Raw genomic sequence first — 20,912 nt, forward strand, 5'->3', positions numbered from 1 at the left:
CCGATGCTGAAGGAACCGCTCGCTCGGTGCCGACGTCACTCAGCTGCTCGCTGTGTGTGCAGACTGTTGTGGATCATTTGCTGCTTCGACTGGACGGTTAAGAAGAGTCATCAGTCATTAACGAGGTGTTTCAAAATGATGTTCCAGATTCGCAGGACACACAAACATCATCACATACATGATCCACAGAAACACGAGTCCAGCTTCATTGTGCTTCAGAGCCGGAACCAATGAAAGATCAATATTACGTCCTTACAGGAAGAACAATAAAATGATTCATCCAGAAAACATTTAGTCCACAAGAGTAAAAGACAGGAAGGGTAAAGTACACAGCAGGTAACGGTTAGAGCCTGAAGCTCAAAGTTTATCTTTGTTTCCACCAGGATACAAAATGTACTTGTTTTAACCCAACTAACCACTTTAATATTTTAATAAATAACTAAATTCAGCCTAAATCACCACTCACAACACAGCGGTGATACGAGAAGAAGCTGTGAGGAGCAGATAAAAGATGTCTGTGGACGTGTGGCTGCTCACAGATCAGACAAAATGGCGGCTGTAACACTGTCAGTTACACTGTGAGATGAGCCGGCAGTGGTTGTTACAAGCAACAGGATGTTCAGCTGAAACCAAACTGGAGCAGAACAGAAGTACTGAGGTGGTGAGGCTGACAGACACGGTTTCAAAAAGAAACCAGGTTTGAGTCCTTAAAGGCAAAACAACAGTTTTTATATCTGCACACGTGCTGAAGGAAACACGCCTGGATCAGACAGATGTGTGAGGACGAGTTGTGTTTATTCACAGATACAGAACATAATTATCAGAAGCTGTGAAACTGTTTTTACAACCCTCCTTTTTATTGTTGTTGAACAAAGACAGGCAGAAAAAAGTGGAGAGAAGTGAGGAGAACAGTTACGTATGAATACAAAACTGATGTAAAATGTTATTTGTTTTAAAAGACATTAAGTTAATTCTCATAAAATAGCTGAATGTTTCCGTGGCCTGATGTCAGATCGTGATCAGTGATGTCACCGCCCTCTTCACTGTAACCAGGTTGTTTTGGTGAAGAAGACTCTTAATGAGGTGATGATACTAATAACAGAGTAAACCAGCTGCTTTCTGAAGCTACAAAGGTGGCAGGGTCCGCCACATATAAACACAGTAAGACAGTATAAACTGTGTTTCTTTACTCAGTCATGAAAACAAAGAGAGGGTGTTTGTTTAGTTTGTTCAGGCATAAAGATCTTTTTCTCTTCACTACAGAAGCCACATTTAATTCTTGTTCTCCATCAAACATTCAGTCTTACGAGTTAAAATCATTTAGAATAAAATGAGTCAGAAGTATTTTGTGTGCGGTGTTTGAAGTGGTCCGTTCTCTGAGCCTTTGCTGCACCTTGCTACCTGAAACGTGACCCGTATTTACCCTGTAATCCAGAGGTCATGCTGTGACAGACAGAGGAACAATGAAATACTAAAGAAACAAAGAGCCCACGTTTGAGCCTGAGATTGAAAAGAGACGACAACATGGTGTAATCCCTTTGGCTAGAGTTGCTGACGGGGGATAACCCTTTAAAATGGCCCCTCTCTCCTGTGCTGCCTCTGTTCAGCGCCCCCCACCAGCCCCTGCCTGTCTTTCTCCACACAGACGGACCGACCGACTAAACCGCTGGTACCACTGGCCCGTAAAGACACCTGCTCTCACAAACACAGGAAGCCACCGCCAGCAGCACCTGTCCTCCACCGAGGAGCTTCACTGACACCTCCAACCACTCGTCGCTTCCGCCCAAACCAGGGAGAGGTAAGTGGGTTCTGATGTGGTTCTGTAGGGTGATGGTGATGATGATGAGGTTCTCTGAGCTCAGTGTCGTGGATGTGTGACCCGCTGTCAGCCATGTGTTTGAGGAATGTGTTGCTGAGTGGAACGGAAGGCTGTTATCTGTGTGGATCACGTCTCTGTGATCGTGTGAAACATGTTTACTGTCATATAAAACTTTAAAACTTAAAAACAGAGTCTACACAACGCTGTGACACACAACAGCAACAACAGAGCAGATAAAGGAAAAGTCTCACACAAGGTTAAAAACATACAATCAGAGAGAACAAGAAGAAAAGACAAGAACTCGTCAGAACCAGGCTGTAAAAATGGGTTTCAAAAGTGATTCAGATGAAATAACTCATTCTGCGAGGCTGATCTTTTCTAACTGGTCCTCCTTTTCTGTTTCTGAGGCAGAACCATCGCAGCTCTTCACTTCTGGACCAAGAACCGAGCCGGGCCGTCGGATCATGATTGAGACGGACAGAGATCTGTCTGCCATGGTGCAGGAGCTGTGGGACAACGACGTCAACAGACTCAAACCTGGAGTGGACTACAAGATCTCTCTGCAGGTGGTCCGCACACAGAACCTTAAACAGATCCACACAGAACCTTAAACACATCCACACAGAACCTTAAACACATCCACACACAGAACCTTAAACACATCCACACACAGAACCTTAAACACATCCACACAGAACCTTAAACACATCCACACACAGAACCTTAAACAGATCCACACACAGAACCTTAAACAGATCCACACAGAACCTTAAACAGATCCACACACAGAACCTTAAACACATCCACTCACAGAACCTTAAACAAATCCACACAGAACCTTAAACACATCCACACAGAACCTTAAACACATCCACACAGAGAACCTTAAACAGATCCACACAGAACCGTAAACAGATCCACACAGAACCTTAAACACATCCACACAGAGAACCTTAAACACATCCACACAGAACCTTAAACAGATCCACACAGAACCGTAAACAGATCCACACAGAACCTTAAACAGATCCACACACAGAACCTTAAACACATCCACACAGAACCTTAAACAGATCCACACAGAACCGTAAACAGATCCACACAGAACCTTAAACAGATCCACACACAGAACCTTAAACAGATCCACACAGAACCTTAAACAGATCCACACAGAACCTTAAACACATCCACACAGAACCTAAAACACATCCACTCACAGAACCTTAAACACATCCACACACAGAACCTTAAACACATCCACACAGAACCTTAAACACATCCACACACAGAACCTTAAACACATCCACACAGAACCTTAAACACATCCACACAGAACCTTAAACACATCCACACACAGAACCTTAAACACATCCACACACAGAACCTTAAACACATCCAAACAGAACCTTAAACACATCCACACACAGAACCTTAAACACATCCACACAGAACCTTAAACACATCCACACAGAACCTTAAACAGATCCACACAGAACCTTAAACACATCCACACAGAACCTTAAACACATCCACACAGAACCTTAAACACATCCACACAGAACCTTAAACACATCCACACAGAACCTTAAACACATCCACACACAGAACCTTAAACACATCCACTCACAGAACCTTAAACACATCCACACACAGAACCTTAAACAGATCCACACAGAACCTTAAACACATCCACTCACAGAACCTTAAACACATCCACACACAGAACCTTAAACACATCCACACACAGAACCTTAAACACATCCACTCACAGAACCTTAAACACATCCACACAGAACCTTAAACACATCCACACACAGAACCTTATACAGATCCAAACAGAACCTTAAACACATCCACACAGAACCTTAAACACATCCACACAGAACCTTATACAGATCCACACACAGAACCTTAAACACATCCACACAGAACCTTAAACAGACACAGAACCTTAAATACATCCACACAGAACCTTGAACACATCCACACAGAACCTTAAACACATTCACACACAGAACCTTAAACACATCCACACAGAACCTTAAACACATCCACACAGAACCTTAAACACATCCACACAGAACCTTAAACACATCCACACACAGAACCTTATACAGATCCAAACAGAACCTTAAACACATCCACACAGAACCTTAAACACATCCACACAGAACCTTATACAGATCCACACACAGAACCTTAAACACATCCACACAGAACCTTAAACAGATCCACACAGAACCTTAAATACATCCACACAGAACCTTGAACACATCCACACACAGAACCTTAAACACATTCACACACAGAACCTTGAACACATCCACACAGAACCTTAAACACATTCACACACAGAACCTTAAACACATCCACACAGAACCTTAAACACATCCACACAGAACCTTAAACACATCCACTCACAGAACCTTAAACACATCCACACAGAACCTTAAACACATCCACACAGAACCTTAAACACATCCACACACAGAACCTTAAACACATCCACTCACAGAACCTTAAACACATCCACACAGAACCTTAAACACATCCACACACAGAACCTTATACAGATCCAAACAGAACCTTAAACACATCCACACAGAACCTTAAACACATCCACACAGAACCTTATACAGATCCACACACAGAACCTTAAACACATCCACACAGAACCTTAAACAGATCCACACAGAACCTTAAATACATCCACACAGAACCTTGAACACATCCACACAGAACCTTAAACACATTCACACACAGAACCTTGAACACATCCACACAGAACCTTAAACACATTCACACACAGAACCTTAAACACATCCACACAGAACCTTAAACACATCCACACAGAACCTTAAACACATCCACACAGAACCTTAAACACATCCACTCACAGAACCTTAAACACATCCACACAGAACCTTAAACACATCCACACACAGAACCTTAAACACATCCACACAGAACCTTAAACACATCCACACACAGAACCTTAAACACATCCACACACAGAACCTTAAACACATCCACACACAGAACCTTAAACAGATCCACACAGAACCTTAAATACATCCACACAGAACCTTAAACACATCCACACAGAACCTTAAACACATCCACACACAGAACCTTAAACACATCCACACAGAACCTTAAACACATCCACACACAGAACCTTAAACACATCCACACAGAACCTTAAACACATCCACACACAGAACCTTAAACACATCCACACAGAACCTTAAACACATCCACACACAGAACCTTAAACACATCCACACACAGAACCTTAAACACATCCACACAGAACCTTAAACACATCCACACAGAACCTTATACAGATCCACACAGAACCTTAAACACATCCACACACAGAACCTTATACAGATCCAAACAGAACCTTAAACACATCCACACACAGAACCTTAAACACATCCACACAGAACCTTAAACAGATCCACACAGAACCTTAAATACATCCACACAGAACCTTAAACACATCCACACAGAACCTTAAACAGATCCACACAGAACCTTAAACAGATCCACACACAGAACCTTAAACACATCCACACACAGAACCTTAAACACATCCACACAGAACCTTAAACACATCCACACACAGAACCTTAAACACATCCACACAGAACCTTAAACACATCCACACACAGAACCTTAAACACATCCACACAGAACCTTAAACACATCCACACACAGAACCTTAAACACATCCACACAGAACCTTAAACACATCCACACACAGAACCTTAATCTAAATCTGTAATTTTAGAAAATGTATTCTGGTACTGTAACTAAGTTTTATCCAGTAACTAAATCTAAAAGTCAGGATATTAAAGTAATGTAACTTGATTATCTTCTGCTGTTTTTAGATTGTAATCCTGCTAGTAATCCCTTTTGTACTAAATGTATGTGTAATCTAATTACATTTTTTTCCCCTGTAACTTAAATAAAATGCAGTTACCTTTTTTTAATCTTAATGATGTAATCCCATTACACGTGTTCATTACTCCGCAGGCCTGTGTGTGTTGACCCGTCATCAGATCTTCCTGTTTTATGGACTCAGTTCTGTTTTCATCTGATAAAATACATTTATTAAAAATTAACCACTTCGGTTCAGATGCAGCATAAAATCTGTAAAAGTAACTAGTAACTAAAGTAATGAGATCTAACCTGCTGTTGTTTCTTATTTATTATCGTTTGTTATTTTATCCTGTTGTTGTTAAACAGTTTGAGCTGCTTCTTTATTATACAAACATTATTATTATTATTATTGTTATAACACAGATGTAGTGGAGTAAGAAGAACAATGTCAGCTTCCAAAATGTAGTGAAGTAAAAGTATTATCAGAGTGTGTCCTGGTGAAGTGGAAGTCGACAGAAAATAAAGATATTTATGTGAAAACATAAACGTCAGGAGTTGAAGAGTGTGTCTGTGTCTGTGTTCCGCTGCAGGGCAAAGCTGGAGACAGCATGCCCACCAACAACGACGACAACAACGACGGAGCAGGATTTCCTCTGTTTACTTTTGTGGATGAGAACATTTTCAAGAAGGAGACTTTTCTGGGTAAGAGGGCAGAGAAACACTTCTGAGCACACAGAGGCTGTAAAACCATCTGACTTGATTCTGGGTGGAGGTGAGTCCTCATGACGAGGAGCCGACAGCCGGTCTGCTCTGTCAGAAAATGTTTGAACTGAATCTCTTCACATACTCAGCTGCACTGTTTTCTAGTTCCTCTACCCTCCCCGTCACCTCCCTGCAGAGTAAAGCTTTTTCATAGACTCATAATCTCCTTATGACGGTTGTGGCATGTTGCATAAGCCCACAGAGCCGGCCGGGTTCAGTGAGCTGGCTGCACAGAGACGCTCCAATACAACCAGCGGCTTCTCCCTCTCCTTCCTCCACATGTTACTGCTGCAGCACGTTTCCCTGCAGCCATTTGTGTCTGCTGATGTTTTCACAGAGCAGGAAGCTGTACATGGAGCCATGTTATGTCATGTTATATAATAGTTGGTATTGAGAGTTCACCCTGAGGCTGCTGTCCCGATGAAAGAGGAGGATTTCTCCCTTCATGCTATTTTTGTACTTTTCTATAGTCTCTGCTTCACCGTCCATGACCTGAGTGCTGGAGGGAATCTGTCCTGCATCCATGTAGACACACAACTCTCAGTTTTAGGACTCCTCCTGTCCGTACACTACTTCAGCATGTTGTTTGTGTTTGTGTCTGCAGCCTTTATCTCTCTGTTGGACAACTATGAGAGTGACACCGGTGAGCCAGAGATCGTGACCCCTGAGGAGGTGGCCGAGAACCACAAGTTCCTGGACGCCATCATTAAGACTCCCACTATGAAGGTACCTGTGGGGACCTCCTCCCTCACTGCGGCTCTGAGAAGCTCATGAAGAATTCATGGGAATGTATCTTTAGCTGCAGCCCTGAAAACCCACCTGGTCGAAGCATCAGTGCCAAAAAAAGAAAATGCTTCATAGCAACAACTGCTGAACAAGAATGCAGATCGCAGACCAGTTCTTCTCCTCAGTTGGTCATTTAGCTACATGATAGTAGATAGCAGATGTCACTTTTACTCTGCTGAGAACTATGAACGTCTGCACCAAACTTTCTGCCTGTTCATCTTGTAAATGTTGATGATGTTGGTGACGCTGGAGGTAAATTTATATGATCACTAAGTCCTAAGGAGTCATCTTCTGGGGAATATTAATGTCTTTTATGTCTAATAAACACAGATTTGTTGGGACATTTCAATGTGGACCGATGTGCAAAGCCCGACTGATAATTCCCTCCACATGCTGCCGGAGTGGCTGTAAATAAAAGAAAATTCTTGTTGTTTTTGCAGATTGCTCATAAATACCTGGCAGAGAAGAACCTCTCTCCAGCAGATGATACAAAATTCAAGGAGCAGCTGTACAGGATCTGGTTTGAGCTTTATGCCAGGAGAGGATCCAGCAGGTGGGTGGACCTCAGTTCAACTCCACCACTGGAATCTGGCACCACGATGGAGAACCTGGTTCTGTGTAGCACGTCCAACCAGCACCGCTGTGATAGAACTAAACACAAGATATTTATAGCACATTCAGAATGGAAGCAGACACTGAACAATATGTTTTGTTCACATTGCACATGACTTAATACAATCTGATCATTTTGATTGAGGATGAATTTAAGGAGACTGTTAACCGCCTCCGTCTCCCACCAGGCCGGACTCTTCAGGGTTCGAACACGTGTTTGTCGGAGAGACGAGAGGAAGGCGGATCGTCATCGGCTTTCACAACTGGATCCAGCTCTACTTACAAGAGAAGCTCGGACACATTGATTACAAAGGCTACAGCGTCAACGCACATTCACCTCAGGTACCACGTCACATGTTAACTGGTTTAAATAGGATGGACTGTAGCTTCAATGTTTCTATTTTTCAGGTATTTAAAAATCTATTCAGATCTAACCATCTAAAATGTCCCAATCACACATTCATAGCCACATATTTGACAAATCTCTCGTCTGTCTCCTGACACTGACTTGTCCTCTGTGAAGCTGCTCTCATCATCGTTGTTGCACTCTGATGAGAAAGCTCACATCCTGCTATGACCACGTTTGCCCTGCTGCCCTTTGAGCAGCTCTCTGTATTCTGTCTCTCCAGCCAGAGCTCGTGTTCCGGGAAATTAACTTGTTGGTGATGTTTACATTGAGATAAAGGCATTAATGTTTACTGACTTAATGAAAAGACATGTAATATGATCTCTGCACACATTGTTAAGGTAGCTGTAGCTGTAGCCGGGTCTATCCTGGATCTAAGGTCTCAAAAAGGTCTTTAAAACAATCCCTTTCATGCAGTCTCTAGATATCAGTATTTAGTTTTGGTACTTTGGACCCAAGCAACACGATTATGGTCAGCTAATGGTTGACCACTAGTTGAGCTAGTTGACCATTGGGGCAATCTGACAAGAGAATGGTTGAAGGTTTATGGAATCAGACATCTTTCACACTGTCTTCCTTTATTTTCTGTGTCTTGTCCTCAGATAGCGAGCCAGCTGGAGATGTTTGTGTTTCTGTTCTAATCCCTCTCCACTCTCTTCACTCATTTCTCTCTCTCTCTCGCTGCAGCCCGACGAGAACAAACACATCCTGGCGCTACAGTTCAGCTGGAAGAACGGCATAAAGCCCAAGGGCAGCATCTTCATCGGCGTCAGTCCCGAGTTTGAGTTCGCCCTCTACACCCTCTGTTTCCTCACCTCGCCCAACGAGCGTGTCAAAGTCCAGTTCAGTTTCTACGACGTGGAGATTGTTTGCCACCACTACAACCAAAAGCACATCGGCACCACCTACCCGGTGCTCCTTAAGTACCAGAAGCCTTTGTAAACTCGACACCATCAGTTTGAGATGAAACTTCTCCAACTCTTGAACTTGCATACAAAGTGTCACAGGTATTGTTGTTGTCTTCTTATTTTAGATAAAGATACAATAAAGCCTTACAAGACCCAACTGCATTCGTTTTTGTTTTCAGTCTTAATGATGCCTATTCTTTCTCAGTGTTGTGAGTTTCCTAGTTAATTTTGTTAGTAATGTACGGAAGCCTTTTTTCTGCCAGTCAAAGAAAAAACAAAATAGATGAAAACATAGCCTTGATAGAAAATAATATCCCCGCGGTATGTCATAATCATGAGAAAGAAAGTCTTGATCATGAGTTAAAGGAGTACCATGTAGTTTTGTGGAAGAGAAAGCTCTTCATTGACTGATTTATTTTTTCTTTCCTCAGCAAACTAAATAAACAACTTCTATTTGTTTTCATGACTGAATAAACTGAATACACATCCTGTTATACTAGGGCGCTGTCACCTTTCTACCTTCAAACAGTGCTCTGATGACTTTAATTTCCTCTTAGAACAGCTTGTTATTCAGTTATGAAAAAGATAAATAAATCTGAGTCATTGATATTGTAGATATTAAAATTCTGAGTTTGAATTTCTTCTCCAGAACTACATAGTGCCCCTTTAAAAAGCTGAAATTCTGATATAAAAAAATCTAATTAATTAGATAAATGTTCATTGATGATGTTTGTTTCTCATAATTGTAATTTTTAATCTCTAATTTCTTTAAAATCTCATAATTATGACTTCTTCTCTCATAATGTATTTTTAATGTTCCTGCAGTTCCACTTTTCTTCCATGTGGGGGCGGTAGAGAGTTTGTTGTGACCGATGACGTCAATCACTTGGAGAGCAAGACGTGCGTCAAGTTAGCAGCAACGAAGAAGAAAGGAACGTTTACTTTCACAATAAAAGCACAAGAAGAGTCCATTTTATTAGGACGTAAACAATATCTGTTGTTCCTGAGGAAGAGATGACTTAATACAAGGATGAGTAATGATATAGGCTGTTTTTACTTCACTAAAAATCACTCAACATATTTAAAACTCTGCTGCCTATGGTCCAGAATAATGGACCTTATTATTAAATGCGTACAGGAAGTGTTGTGCTGTAAGCTAACCGACGCGCTAGCTTCACAGTCGTTTGGAGCACAGTCGAGAGAGAGACAGAAGGCTTATTGTGGCGAGGGAGCGTTGAGTTTACAGTTTGTTCTCTGTTATATAATTTCCTCTTCGCTGGGTGTCTCGGCGGCGTGAACCTTCTCTGTTGTCGATCATCAGCCGTTCACATCGGAATGGCCGAACCGAGCGCCCGATATCAGCAGGTATGAGACACTCTGAGTAGCTAACACGTTAAAGGTTGAACACAACACTTTACCGTCAGGCTGTGTGGTGTACTAACGCTCACACTCAGTCAGGTGTGGTGGTGTCACCCTCCTGACAGTGACGGCGTCATGATCAACACAGCTCTATGTCACTGTCGTCATTTTTGCGATTAATTTTGTCATTGTCGTCGATTGAAGCTGTCTTTTTAACAACACGCTAAGTAGCTAACATTAGCCTCGTCGTTAGCTTTTTAATTCGAGCTAACATTCCATGATTGTGGACTTGATTGTCTGCTCTGGCGTTTTGTCTCCGACTGTTTGTGGGTGTGTAGCGTTGAGTTATGTCTGGTTGAAGGCTTGCCAGCTATGTATGTGGCAGCTAGTTGTCATTGTTGAACAGTAGCGTGAACAGGAAAGGTGTAACTTCTCCTAACTGACGCTCTCCGTCGGTGTGAGCTAACGTTCGTGTTCGGGCAGCACATGACCTGCAGCGGTGGGTGTGTGCGCGAGCTCGTCGTCCTGCTAGCTTAACCGTCAAATCCGCCAGACAGCCTGCTTAGCTAGCTGCTGGTGGAGCAGACAGTCACGTACATTATTACCTCTTAATTACCTCCTGGAAACAGTTATTTATTTCATTTAAGTGTGACAGTAACTTGTATTTGGTGTGTAGACATTATTAAACGGTATCCTGAAGTCTGTAGACATGTCATGTTCAGGTGATCTGACCCACTGAGACTCTGTAGCAAGTAAATAGTATTTAATTTGAAATAATTTATTGGAAATGTTCCCTTTGGTTGTTATTACTGTTCCTGTCCTTTAACTTTACCCTGTAATGAAATCTCATGAATTTAAGAAGGATCAAACAGTTCCCTTTTATAGGAAATTATATGTAATTGTGGGGTAAGTAAATCTGTAAGGCTGGCCAGTATATTAATATATTCTATCATTATCATATGAGATGAATGTCTGATATTTTAGATATCGTGGCATCATGATTTGTGAAACAGTCAGGCAGACAAGGGTTGTCTTCTTCAGGTTTTAAAGGCTGCATTACAGTAAAGCTATTTTCTTTCCTGAGCTTACCAAACTAATAATTGCCTTAATCCATTTAGTCAATACATCCACATTATCTTACTACAGTATTGTCCCAGTATCAATCGAATAATTTAATTTTGTCAATGTTTTTGAAGAGATTTAAAATATCATGATATTATATATCGTCCAGGCCAAAGCACCTGGAAAACTACGTGTCACCTGCACCAAAGAGAACCAAAGGTGTTGTGAATCTGTAATTTATACCTCTGCAAGATTTACTGCTTGGTATTCAGTACCCCTTCAAACTCCTCTCTGAAATCAGACACTCTTGTTAACTGATTAAATGTGCTTGGTTTGCAAATCTTGTTTGGCTGATTCAGGAGTTTGGAGCAGCTGAATCTGGCTTCACTGTCTGAGAGGACAGAACAGAAACCCTGTGATCTTGTGTCTGTTAATCGATTGTCCTCCTCACGTGTTTCCTACTTTTAATGAGAGAAAAAGATCCAAGGAGAAATGAGAAACACATTGTGGTTGGTGGGTGCTCATTTCCTCTTTGTAATGCTCATATGAGCCTGAGAAACGTGTTTGATGCGGTTACGGTTTCCACTCCTGTCTTGTGATCATTTTATTGATGCTTAGCTTGGGAGTTTTTGTAAGCAGGCGAGGGTGTTTGCAATAATCACCGACCACTGCACAGGACGTGTAAAGCTTCTTTTTGGAAAATCATCTGTTTTAAATGCAGATCAGTCACAGTTGCCTTCAGTGTTGTCGCTTTATATGAACAAGGAGGTGCTTTCTCTCCTCTCCACAGCTGCCCAATGAGGACGACCCAGAGGGGAATCCACAGGTAGCAGCTGATGCTCCACCTCCATACAGCAGCATCGCAGCGGACAATGCTGGTAAGACCGCGTCTCATCCAGATGTTTCTCTGCTGCCGTGGTGAATCATGTGTGTTGTTCTGTGTAGTGTTGGATATGTATATTGATATCTTTTATAACTGTAGTATAAACTTTGCAGCTCCAAAAGGATGAATATACAGTTGGGTTAGAAGTAAATGCCAAATGCTGAAGGTCCTGATATAAAACTATAGAGCTGATCAGCGTCGATCATTGATGAGATGTGAATAAAATGTAAATGAAACATTCTGTGAGAGAGAAGAATTCTTAGTACTGCTGATATGAACAGTTGTTACATAATAATTATCATCATCTCAGTGACAGGGACCTTTAATAGAAAGAAAACTGAATATATTTTGGCTGAACAAATTCCTTATTATAATAAAACAACACACACTGAGAGATACTTCTTCTGTGGTACTGTAAGACATCCTGACGCTGATATAATGATCGGTATCAGCGTTGGCCCAAAAAGTGGAGTATTAGTCCGCTCTAGTCATGATTGTTTTTGATTAGTCTGACCCCTCATTAGAGGGTAAACTGGACACAACACACAGGATTCATTCTTTCAACTATGGCTGGATGCTTTCAGAGCCTCTTAGTTTGTAGCTGACTCATGTTACATCATATCATCAAGGATATGTGGATAAATGTGTTAATGGTGTTCATTTGAAGCTGATGTTTAACTTTTGCCTTATACTTATTAGAATCTAATCACTAATGTGTAAAGTATTAAGGAGTCTGAATCCTGACATGTGGTGTAAAACATTTTTTTCTTTTTACTGTAGAAAAAGTTAGATGGTCTGTATCCTGTCACTGTCTATATTCAGTCACAGTCGGCTTCAGCTCAGTGTTGGAGGCTGATTGTCAGGTCTCTTGTGTGTTACTTGAGGGCGGCTATTATAACAAGAATGGCTGTAATTCAGTGTGTGTTGATCTTGAAGAAGGCCTGAGGGCAGAAACATCATCTCATTAAAGCAAACTGGACATGGAGTCAGAGTGTGTGACAGGTTTTCACTTTCTAACTGTACAACCTTTATTTCTCTGTTATATTTTGACAATCTAATAAGGTCAAAGAGTTTGTCGCCCTCGGGGATCTCTGATAAAGTCTAGATTAGAGAACACTTCATTAAGTCTCGAGTCTGATTCCACAAGAACTAAAACACTTACGTTAAATAGAGGCTTTACATTTGGCAGTGACGGTGAATATGCAATGCTGTTATGAGTCAGCTGTCAAAACACAACATTAGACTGTGTACCAGTAAAAACATCTGTGCTTTTTCTTCTCCAGCCTACTTTGACTACAAGGAGGACGGGGCTTTCCCCAAGCCTCCATCGTACAACGTTGCGACTACGCTACCTTCCTATGATGAAGCAGAAAGAACCAAGGCTCAGACTTCTGTTCCCCTGGTAACTGGAAGAGTGAGCGTCTCATTCTGTCTCTTTTGCATGTGGTCACATTCAGCACACACACACACACACACTGTAGCTCGAGCTCAAACACTTCCTGTGTTGTCTGCGAGGCAGGAAGTGCGCAGCGGAAATGTTCTTTTTGTTCTGTCAACTTCAGAACTTATGAAGTTGAACTTTTAACATGTATGGAACTTTCTTTCTTAGTGTTTCCCACGTGAACTGCTGTCAGCCTTTGATGCTGCTTTGAACCACACAACATTATTTACTATCAGTCATATTAAAAAACATTTAATCATATTTAGTAATACCACAGTCATGCTCACAGGTACCAGCCCTTTTCTGAACGCTTCAATCCTCCGGGCCCCTTCACTCCTGGGTTTGTTCTACCTGAGTAAGTATTAGTTTAGTATATGAAACACAGAGGGAGCTTAAGACTAAAACTAATTATAGGAGGTATTTAAAATGTATTTTCCAGTGTTTCCAGAGGTTCTCCCACTGTGTTTTATATCTCAAACAGTGCCACTACCTCACATCAGGCAGTTTGTCCTTGGTGATGGACGTATCTTTGTCAGTGTGTAATTTAGAAATGGCAGGTGGACAAAGTAAAACATTATATGATATGCAAATTGCATTCTACTGATGGCTGCGTAGGATTATTTCCAACAGTTCCAATAACTCCAGAGCTCCCAAAACAACGGCATGTAATCATTTCTAAAAGTGTTATCTTACGTAATATTCTGCTTGGCTCTACATTTGTTGTCATTCAGCCTTTCAAAAGCAACATTTTCACTGGATTACAGCTCCAGTGAATGACTATTTTCATTCTTTAACAATCTGTTACATTTATTTCCTTGATTTATTGATTAATTGCTTGAACTATAAAATGTTATAATACACTCAGTGTTCTGTCATAGAGGAGCGAAGAGAACAGAAAAATAATCACATTTCAGAAGCTGACGAGTCAAAAACTGTAACAAAAGTCTATTAACACTATTAAACTTGTAGACTTGTCTATATTATATGAAAACAGACATTTGAAGCTTTGAATTGTAAAAAGAAAATGACACTCTGTAAGACTCTACCTTCATAAAGCTGTGGGTGTTGTGGAGGAAGACATTAATAGTCTGGTGATGTAGTTCTCCATGACTACATGTTACCAAGAGAACAGTTTAGATTGTCGCGCCTTATCTTGACATATTGTTTTTGTTAGACTGTTTAAGTTTCCAAAGCTTGACTTGTGTTTATAACGTTTATCGTTTCCGGTTATAATGAAGTCGTGCTTTTTATTTATGATGAAATTGGAAGTACACCTCATCTCCCCCACACAAACGTGTTTTAAAAACGTGGGTGTCGTTTGAAAAAAAACTCAGAGATTCATTAACATCTGAAGTGTCTTAAAAACTTGTTTCTGTCCGAAGTCAAAAGGAGAAGTATGGAATGAGAAATGACAGCTGTAACATCTCTGACCTCTAGTGGTCACTGTGATGCTTTACCTCCTGCATGTGTGGCCGCCCTGTTTGACTGCTGGTGTTGTGTTTCTCTGCCGCACACTGCCTTGCTCAGCAGCAGCCTCAGCACAGGGAGCGCCTGGAGACTTTTGACGATGTAATTCGCAGTTCACTGGAGGTAACTGGAGAGTGTATGATGAGAGGAAGTGTACCTGGTCCTGGTTTTGTGTGTGGAAACACAGATGTGTCAGTATTTCAGTGTTTGTATTCACTCTCCCGCCCCTCCTGTGTGTTTGTGTATGTAGAGTGTAGCTAGTGTTAGTAGATAGTTACACACTATTTGCTGGTTGTCCTGATGTCCTATATTGAATTTGACTTCCTCCAGACTTTGGGTAAAGTGACTGTAGTAGTAGTTCAGTGGGTTTCTGTGTTGTGTCGGTTCCATTAGTCTGTCGGTCGTCTGTGTTATATTTTCTCTTTGTTGCCAACAAAGCTTGGCTCACATCAGCAGCTGCTTTCCCGGTTTACCCACAACTCACCTTCACCTCAAGTCACCACATCGTACATCCAGAATTATAAATACACCACTGTGAATAAAATAAAACAAATTCATCCAGTTGATTGATTGGACTGATCTGAAGTGAAGTGAAGCCCTGGAAAGCTCTGCTGCTGCTTCGTTGTGCTGCTGTGATGAAATGATGTGAGTGCTTGAATCTCACGTCGTGTTTCGCTCTTCTGTTGCTCGTTCAGGATGAAGACTTTGTGACCAGAGACGACTTTGAAGACGCGGATCAGCTGAGGATAGGAAACGACGGCATCTTCATGCTCACGTTTTTCAGTTAGTCCCCCGTCTACATGTGTCAATACAAACTGTAGAGCCCAAGTCAGAAGGTTATATGATTCAATAAAGCTTAAAGTGAAACTCTCGCCAAAAAGCTACATAGGCTTTATTTGTGATTGAATATGAGTCAAATCTTCGTGTAAAAGCATAATTATGATGAAAGAGGCACTTTAAAGATTAACTGTAGTTTAGTTTTCGAGCAAGCTAATTTATTTATTTTTCTTGGGAGTGCTACGGGCACTCTATTTTTAAAACAGTAAGAAGTCTCGACACAACATGAAACTTTGCTCGTAGTATCACCAGGGTCTCTACTCATGAACAAGAGCATTGAGAACATTGTGTGTGTACATAGAGTTTACTAAAAAGAAGGTTTTTGAACTACTCACGTTAGCAGCTGGATCTCCGGCGTGCCGCCGTCACGGCAGACAAAAAGTGTCGATCCCAGAGTGCGACCTGACAGGCAGGAGAGTGATGGTGAACCGCTCCTCAAGCCCTCCTGTTAGGTCGCACTCAGGGATCGACACTGTTTGTCTGAGATTTTAAATCTTAAAAGTGCCTCTTTCGTCGTAATTATGCTTTTACAGGAAGGTTTGACTCATGTACATTCACAAATAAAGCCTCAGTTGCTTTTTGGTGAGAGTTTAACTTTAAGGAAGGAAACAAGTATTAATACAGTTCCTCCGTCCTTCTTTCAGTGGCTTTCCTCTTCAACTGGATCGGCTTCTTCCTCTCGTTCTGTCTGACCACCTCGGCAGCCGGCCGCTACGGGGCCATCTCAGGCTTCGGTCTGTCCCTCATCAAATGGATCCTCATAGTCAGGGTACAAACACACACACACACACACACACACACACACACACACAAACACACACACACAAACACATAAAATGTGGTTTTATGTACGCACAAACAACTCAAAAGCCCCAAACACCACTCTGGTATTTTAATGTTGGTTCTGTAGTGGTCGGCCTGTTGGCGCTGAACTGTTTCCTCAAAGATCTCTTTAAAAAGTTCTTGTTTCCTTCATTCACTTTAGAAATGCAGGACTCATTTGAGTTAAACCAACGCAGGCCATATTTATTCTAACCAGTCATTTCTGTCGCTCTGTTGGGTTTCTAGTTTTCCACATACTTCCCGGGTTACTTTGATGGACAGTACTGGCTCTGGTGGGTGTTCCTGGTGTTGGGTAAGTAGCCAATTTAAATCAATCAACTATGGGATCAAATGGTTTTTCCCTGATTGTGACTCATTTCAGCTCCGCGGAGCTCCGTTCCAGCCATGTTGAGTTGAACCTGAGTTAACCTGATGATGATGATGAAGGTCATCTCTGAATTCATCGACATTTATGATGTTTTATGTTGTTTGGACTGACGGTTATTAAGTTATGGCTTATTCATAGCGGCTATGTTTTTCAACTGATGTGAACACGAGGCTGTATACTTGTGTTTATGGAATCAAATTTGAAATAGTAGATGTCATATTACTGATTTTCAGTTTACGCTAATTGGAAACAAATCCATGGTGGTGGAACTAAACGATCCAGGAGGCTTTTTGTAGAGCGATTTAAGCTGCATGTGTGTCCAGTTTTAGTCGGACTCACTGTGTTCGTTTGCGAATATTTCTCATATTTCTTGGGAAGCCTTTTCCAGTTATTGGGCCTGATTTGATGTCTCTAGCTCATTTAAGCGCTCAGAAATTTGAGCTGTGACAATAAACAAACAATTATAAATATATAAAAAATATCAAACTATTTTCACCTCACAGCTTTGTTTTTAGCCGCAGCAGATGCTTGTTTAAACCTTTGTTACTTTATGATGTTATGCTGTTTATATTAAGTTTAACTTTATTTCAAACAGCTTCTAACTCAGATGTGAGGTAACTCTTTGTCAGTACCTTCATCAGATGAGTGCAGTTTCATCTGTAGGTTCTGGTTCTCGCCAGGTTTATGGTTAAACTAAAGACCCGGTCCGATCTCTGGGTCACACGTTCTCTCCAGTCAAGTCCTCACATGGAGTTCTAATGTTCCCTGCAGCACTTCCAGTTGCAGCTCACACTCTCGTCCTTTCACTCTTCAGGCTTCTTGCTCTTCCTTCGAGGATTCATCAACTACGCCAGAATCCGCAAGATGGCCGACACCCTGTCCACCCTGCCCCGCACCCGAGTCCTCTTCATCTATTGAGCTCCATCAGTTCTCATCATCTTTTTTTTCTCCTCCTTCTCTGTGAGACACAATGTCTGGCTCGATCCAACCCAACAGGGAGAAGAGAACTTTTTTTTTCCTCCTCTGCTTGACACGACTCGGACAATGTGAGGTCTATCGCTCCTCTTGGTGTAAAATAGTGAATGCTGACAAATCTGTAAAACCCTTCAGTTGTTAGTGGTGAACTGTCAAGTGCTATTTACAATTATGAAGTGTGTGATGTATAAATTAATGCCTTATTTACTGTTTTACTCTCTGTTGGTACAGTAGCTGAGGCATGCACTGTCTCCTGCAGCCACCAGGGGGCAGTGTTGTCTGTGTTATTTTTCACCAGTCTTCAATATGATGAAGTCATTTGTATAGAGGGGTGGATCTCAGCCCAGGGGTCAGTGGGTAATTTTGGGGTTATGGGTTGATTTATGGAGTGTGAAATAATATATTTCAAGTATCAATTTAATGTGTTTTTAACCTTTCTGACCAATGTGTTGTGTCCCTTGTGAAATAGTATATAAATCAGGTAATGTAAGACTGAAAAAAGGGACATTTTAGTGAGTTCAGGGCTGAAAAACTTGAGAACGTTGTGTATAAAGTGATCCGGGGTCAGATTTCCTCCACAGCATTTCTCCTCTTGTATTTAGGGGTTTTTCCAAACTTCCACGAGCTGTAATCAGGAACAAGTTCACCTATTTATGAGACGTGTGTCAGCAGAGAGGTGACGCCGCAGAGATTCAGCTTCTGGTTAAATTGATGAGTCCTGTCTTAGTCACACGCTCCCTGTTGATTTCCACTGTAAAGAATATATGGTGTTGCCAGATGTGATTTGGAAACTCTGTCCTTTGACAATTATAAATATATTAGTACAGAAAGCATTTATGACGTTAAACTAAAATCTTGAAAGTGATTTCTCTTTGTTCACCCTCATTCTAGTCGAAGTGGATTAATTATTTTTTATTGCAAAAATTTTAACCCTCTGACTTTGGAAATGTTTGGAATTAAAGTGTAAAAAGTGCATTTTGTGTTCTGAGCTATTTAACAAACAACAAGAAGCTTCCAGTAAAAGTATCGCATGACACAACAGCCACTCTGCTCGTTCTTCAGGTTGCAGGGTTCCACTTTCTCTCAGCTTGAACAGCGTGTCGTCATAAATACTGACAGAGAACCCGTCACCTGTCACTGCTGGACGATGTTACAGGTGTCATTAACATACACATACTGCAGTCCACTGCAAAAGACGCACAAGATTTCTCCTTTCTGGGATCATTAAAGGTCCAGTGTGTGATATTTAGTGGCACCTGGCTCAACTGAACACGCCTCGACAGGGTTGCCAGGTCTGCAAATTATAAGCAACTTCAGGCTTGTTTTTCTGAAGTGTAGCTGCTCCTTCTGTCCCTCACCTCACACACAACACAAAACTCTGGTGGAGTTTTAAACGATACAGAACGATTAGCTCACAGTGACGGAGACGTGGGCGAAATATGGGAAGAAATATAACAGAGTGGGAGAAGGAGCCTGTGAGATTCTGCACTCTGCAGATACTGAAGGTTTACTGTGAAAAATAATCACATCTGCAGATCTTCATCATGTCAGTTTATTAAGTTAATACACCACATACTGTTTAAAGTCATATGTTACTGTAAGTCCCCACAACGTTCACTGTTACACCTCTGAGTACATTAAACAGCCTCTTTACGTTCATTTGCATTAATTGATTAAATCGTGACTTTTTGTCTAAATCCTGCACACTGGACCTTTAAGATTTTACTGTGTTGTCTTAATTAGAGAGAAGAATTGTATAAATCCTTTCGGACGTTGATGAAGATGAGTTTGAACTCTACCTCACCCTCCTGAGCGTCCTGGGCCTAAATAAGAACATAACCACCATGTTTAGTATTTCAGAGCCGGTCTCAGAAAGGTTGCAGCCACAGAGGAGAGGAAGCCTCGCTGACCATGATGTTCACTTACTGACATGAGACGTGCTCTTAGCCATGCTAAATTTAACACGCAAGACACGTGTGTGTGTGTGCGCAAGACTGGAGATGATTTACTGGCAGCGGCTAATTATACATGTCAGCGGTGTGTTTCCTTGCTGTTGGAGCAGGAAGTGAAGGTCACTCCACCTGGAAGCCGTGTCACAGCAGCTGACGCAGCCTTCGGTTTCACTGGAAACTTTTATTTTTCAGTGTCGGTGTCAAACCGTCTCTCTGGAGCTCTTCACCCCATCATGGCTGGATGGATATTGGCCTCTAGTGGTGCTCAGTTGATATGACATTGGCTCCATTCAGGTCATCTTTCACGGGGCACAGGGGAGGAAATGTCACTTTCAATTCACAGAACTGATTATTTTACAAGAGAGCAGAAGTCAAGCAAAGCAGATTTTCATGCGTGTGCAAATGTTGTGACGGGAATCTGAATTTGACACGAGCTTACCGAATACTGAAGGTCAACTTCTTTAAAAAGATGTAAACATTTTCTCAGATATCCTGGAGTCATTCCCTCTGTTTGCATTGTGCACTTTGGTAAAATAGAAACAGCT

General features: G+C 41.5%; 2 protein-coding genes across 9 annotated transcripts; both read left to right on the plus strand.

Annotated features, from left to right (window-relative positions):
* The first annotated feature begins 1,593 nt into the window (after positions 1-1,593).
* Positions 1,594-9,338, plus strand: endou2 (endonuclease, polyU-specific 2). Of its 3 annotated transcripts, XM_030437269.1 has the most exons (8): positions 1,595-1,798; positions 2,128-2,132; positions 2,220-2,385; positions 6,298-6,409; positions 7,074-7,195; positions 7,696-7,808; positions 8,056-8,209; positions 8,961-9,338. In XM_030437269.1, the coding sequence occupies exons 3-8, from the start codon at positions 2,284-2,286 to the stop codon at positions 9,213-9,215; spliced, it is 858 nt and encodes a 285-aa protein (XP_030293129.1). In that variant the 5' UTR covers positions 1,595-1,798; positions 2,128-2,132; positions 2,220-2,283; the 3' UTR covers positions 9,216-9,338. The 3 variants fall into 3 exon arrangements, with proteins under 3 accessions (XP_030293128.1, XP_030293129.1, XP_030293130.1); XM_030437268.1 differs by lacking the exon at positions 2,128-2,132 and having other exon boundaries at positions 1,594-1,798; positions 2,231-2,385; XM_030437270.1 differs by lacking the exon at positions 2,128-2,132 and having other exon boundaries at positions 2,227-2,385.
* Positions 9,339-10,338: 1,000 nt separating this feature from the next.
* LOC115594327 (NEDD4 family-interacting protein 1-like) lies at positions 10,339-19,451 on the plus strand. Of its 6 annotated transcripts, none has more exons than XM_030438328.1 (8): positions 10,339-10,546; positions 12,393-12,480; positions 13,769-13,899; positions 15,454-15,516; positions 16,089-16,176; positions 16,875-16,999; positions 17,299-17,365; positions 18,255-19,451. In XM_030438328.1, exons 1-8 carry the CDS (start codon positions 10,517-10,519, stop codon positions 18,356-18,358), a joined length of 696 nt encoding a protein of 231 aa, XP_030294188.1. In that variant the 5' UTR covers positions 10,339-10,516; the 3' UTR covers positions 18,359-19,451. The 6 variants fall into 6 exon arrangements, with proteins under 6 accessions (XP_030294188.1, XP_030294189.1, XP_030294190.1 ...); XM_030438329.1 differs by having other exon boundaries at positions 15,457-15,516; XM_030438330.1 differs by having other exon boundaries at positions 13,769-13,887.
* The last annotated feature ends 1,461 nt before the right edge of the window (positions 19,452-20,912 follow it).

This window comes from Sparus aurata, chromosome 13 (genome assembly GCF_900880675.1).
Source record: "Sparus aurata chromosome 13, fSpaAur1.1, whole genome shotgun sequence".
Taxonomy (NCBI): domain Eukaryota; kingdom Metazoa; phylum Chordata; class Actinopteri; order Spariformes; family Sparidae; genus Sparus; species Sparus aurata.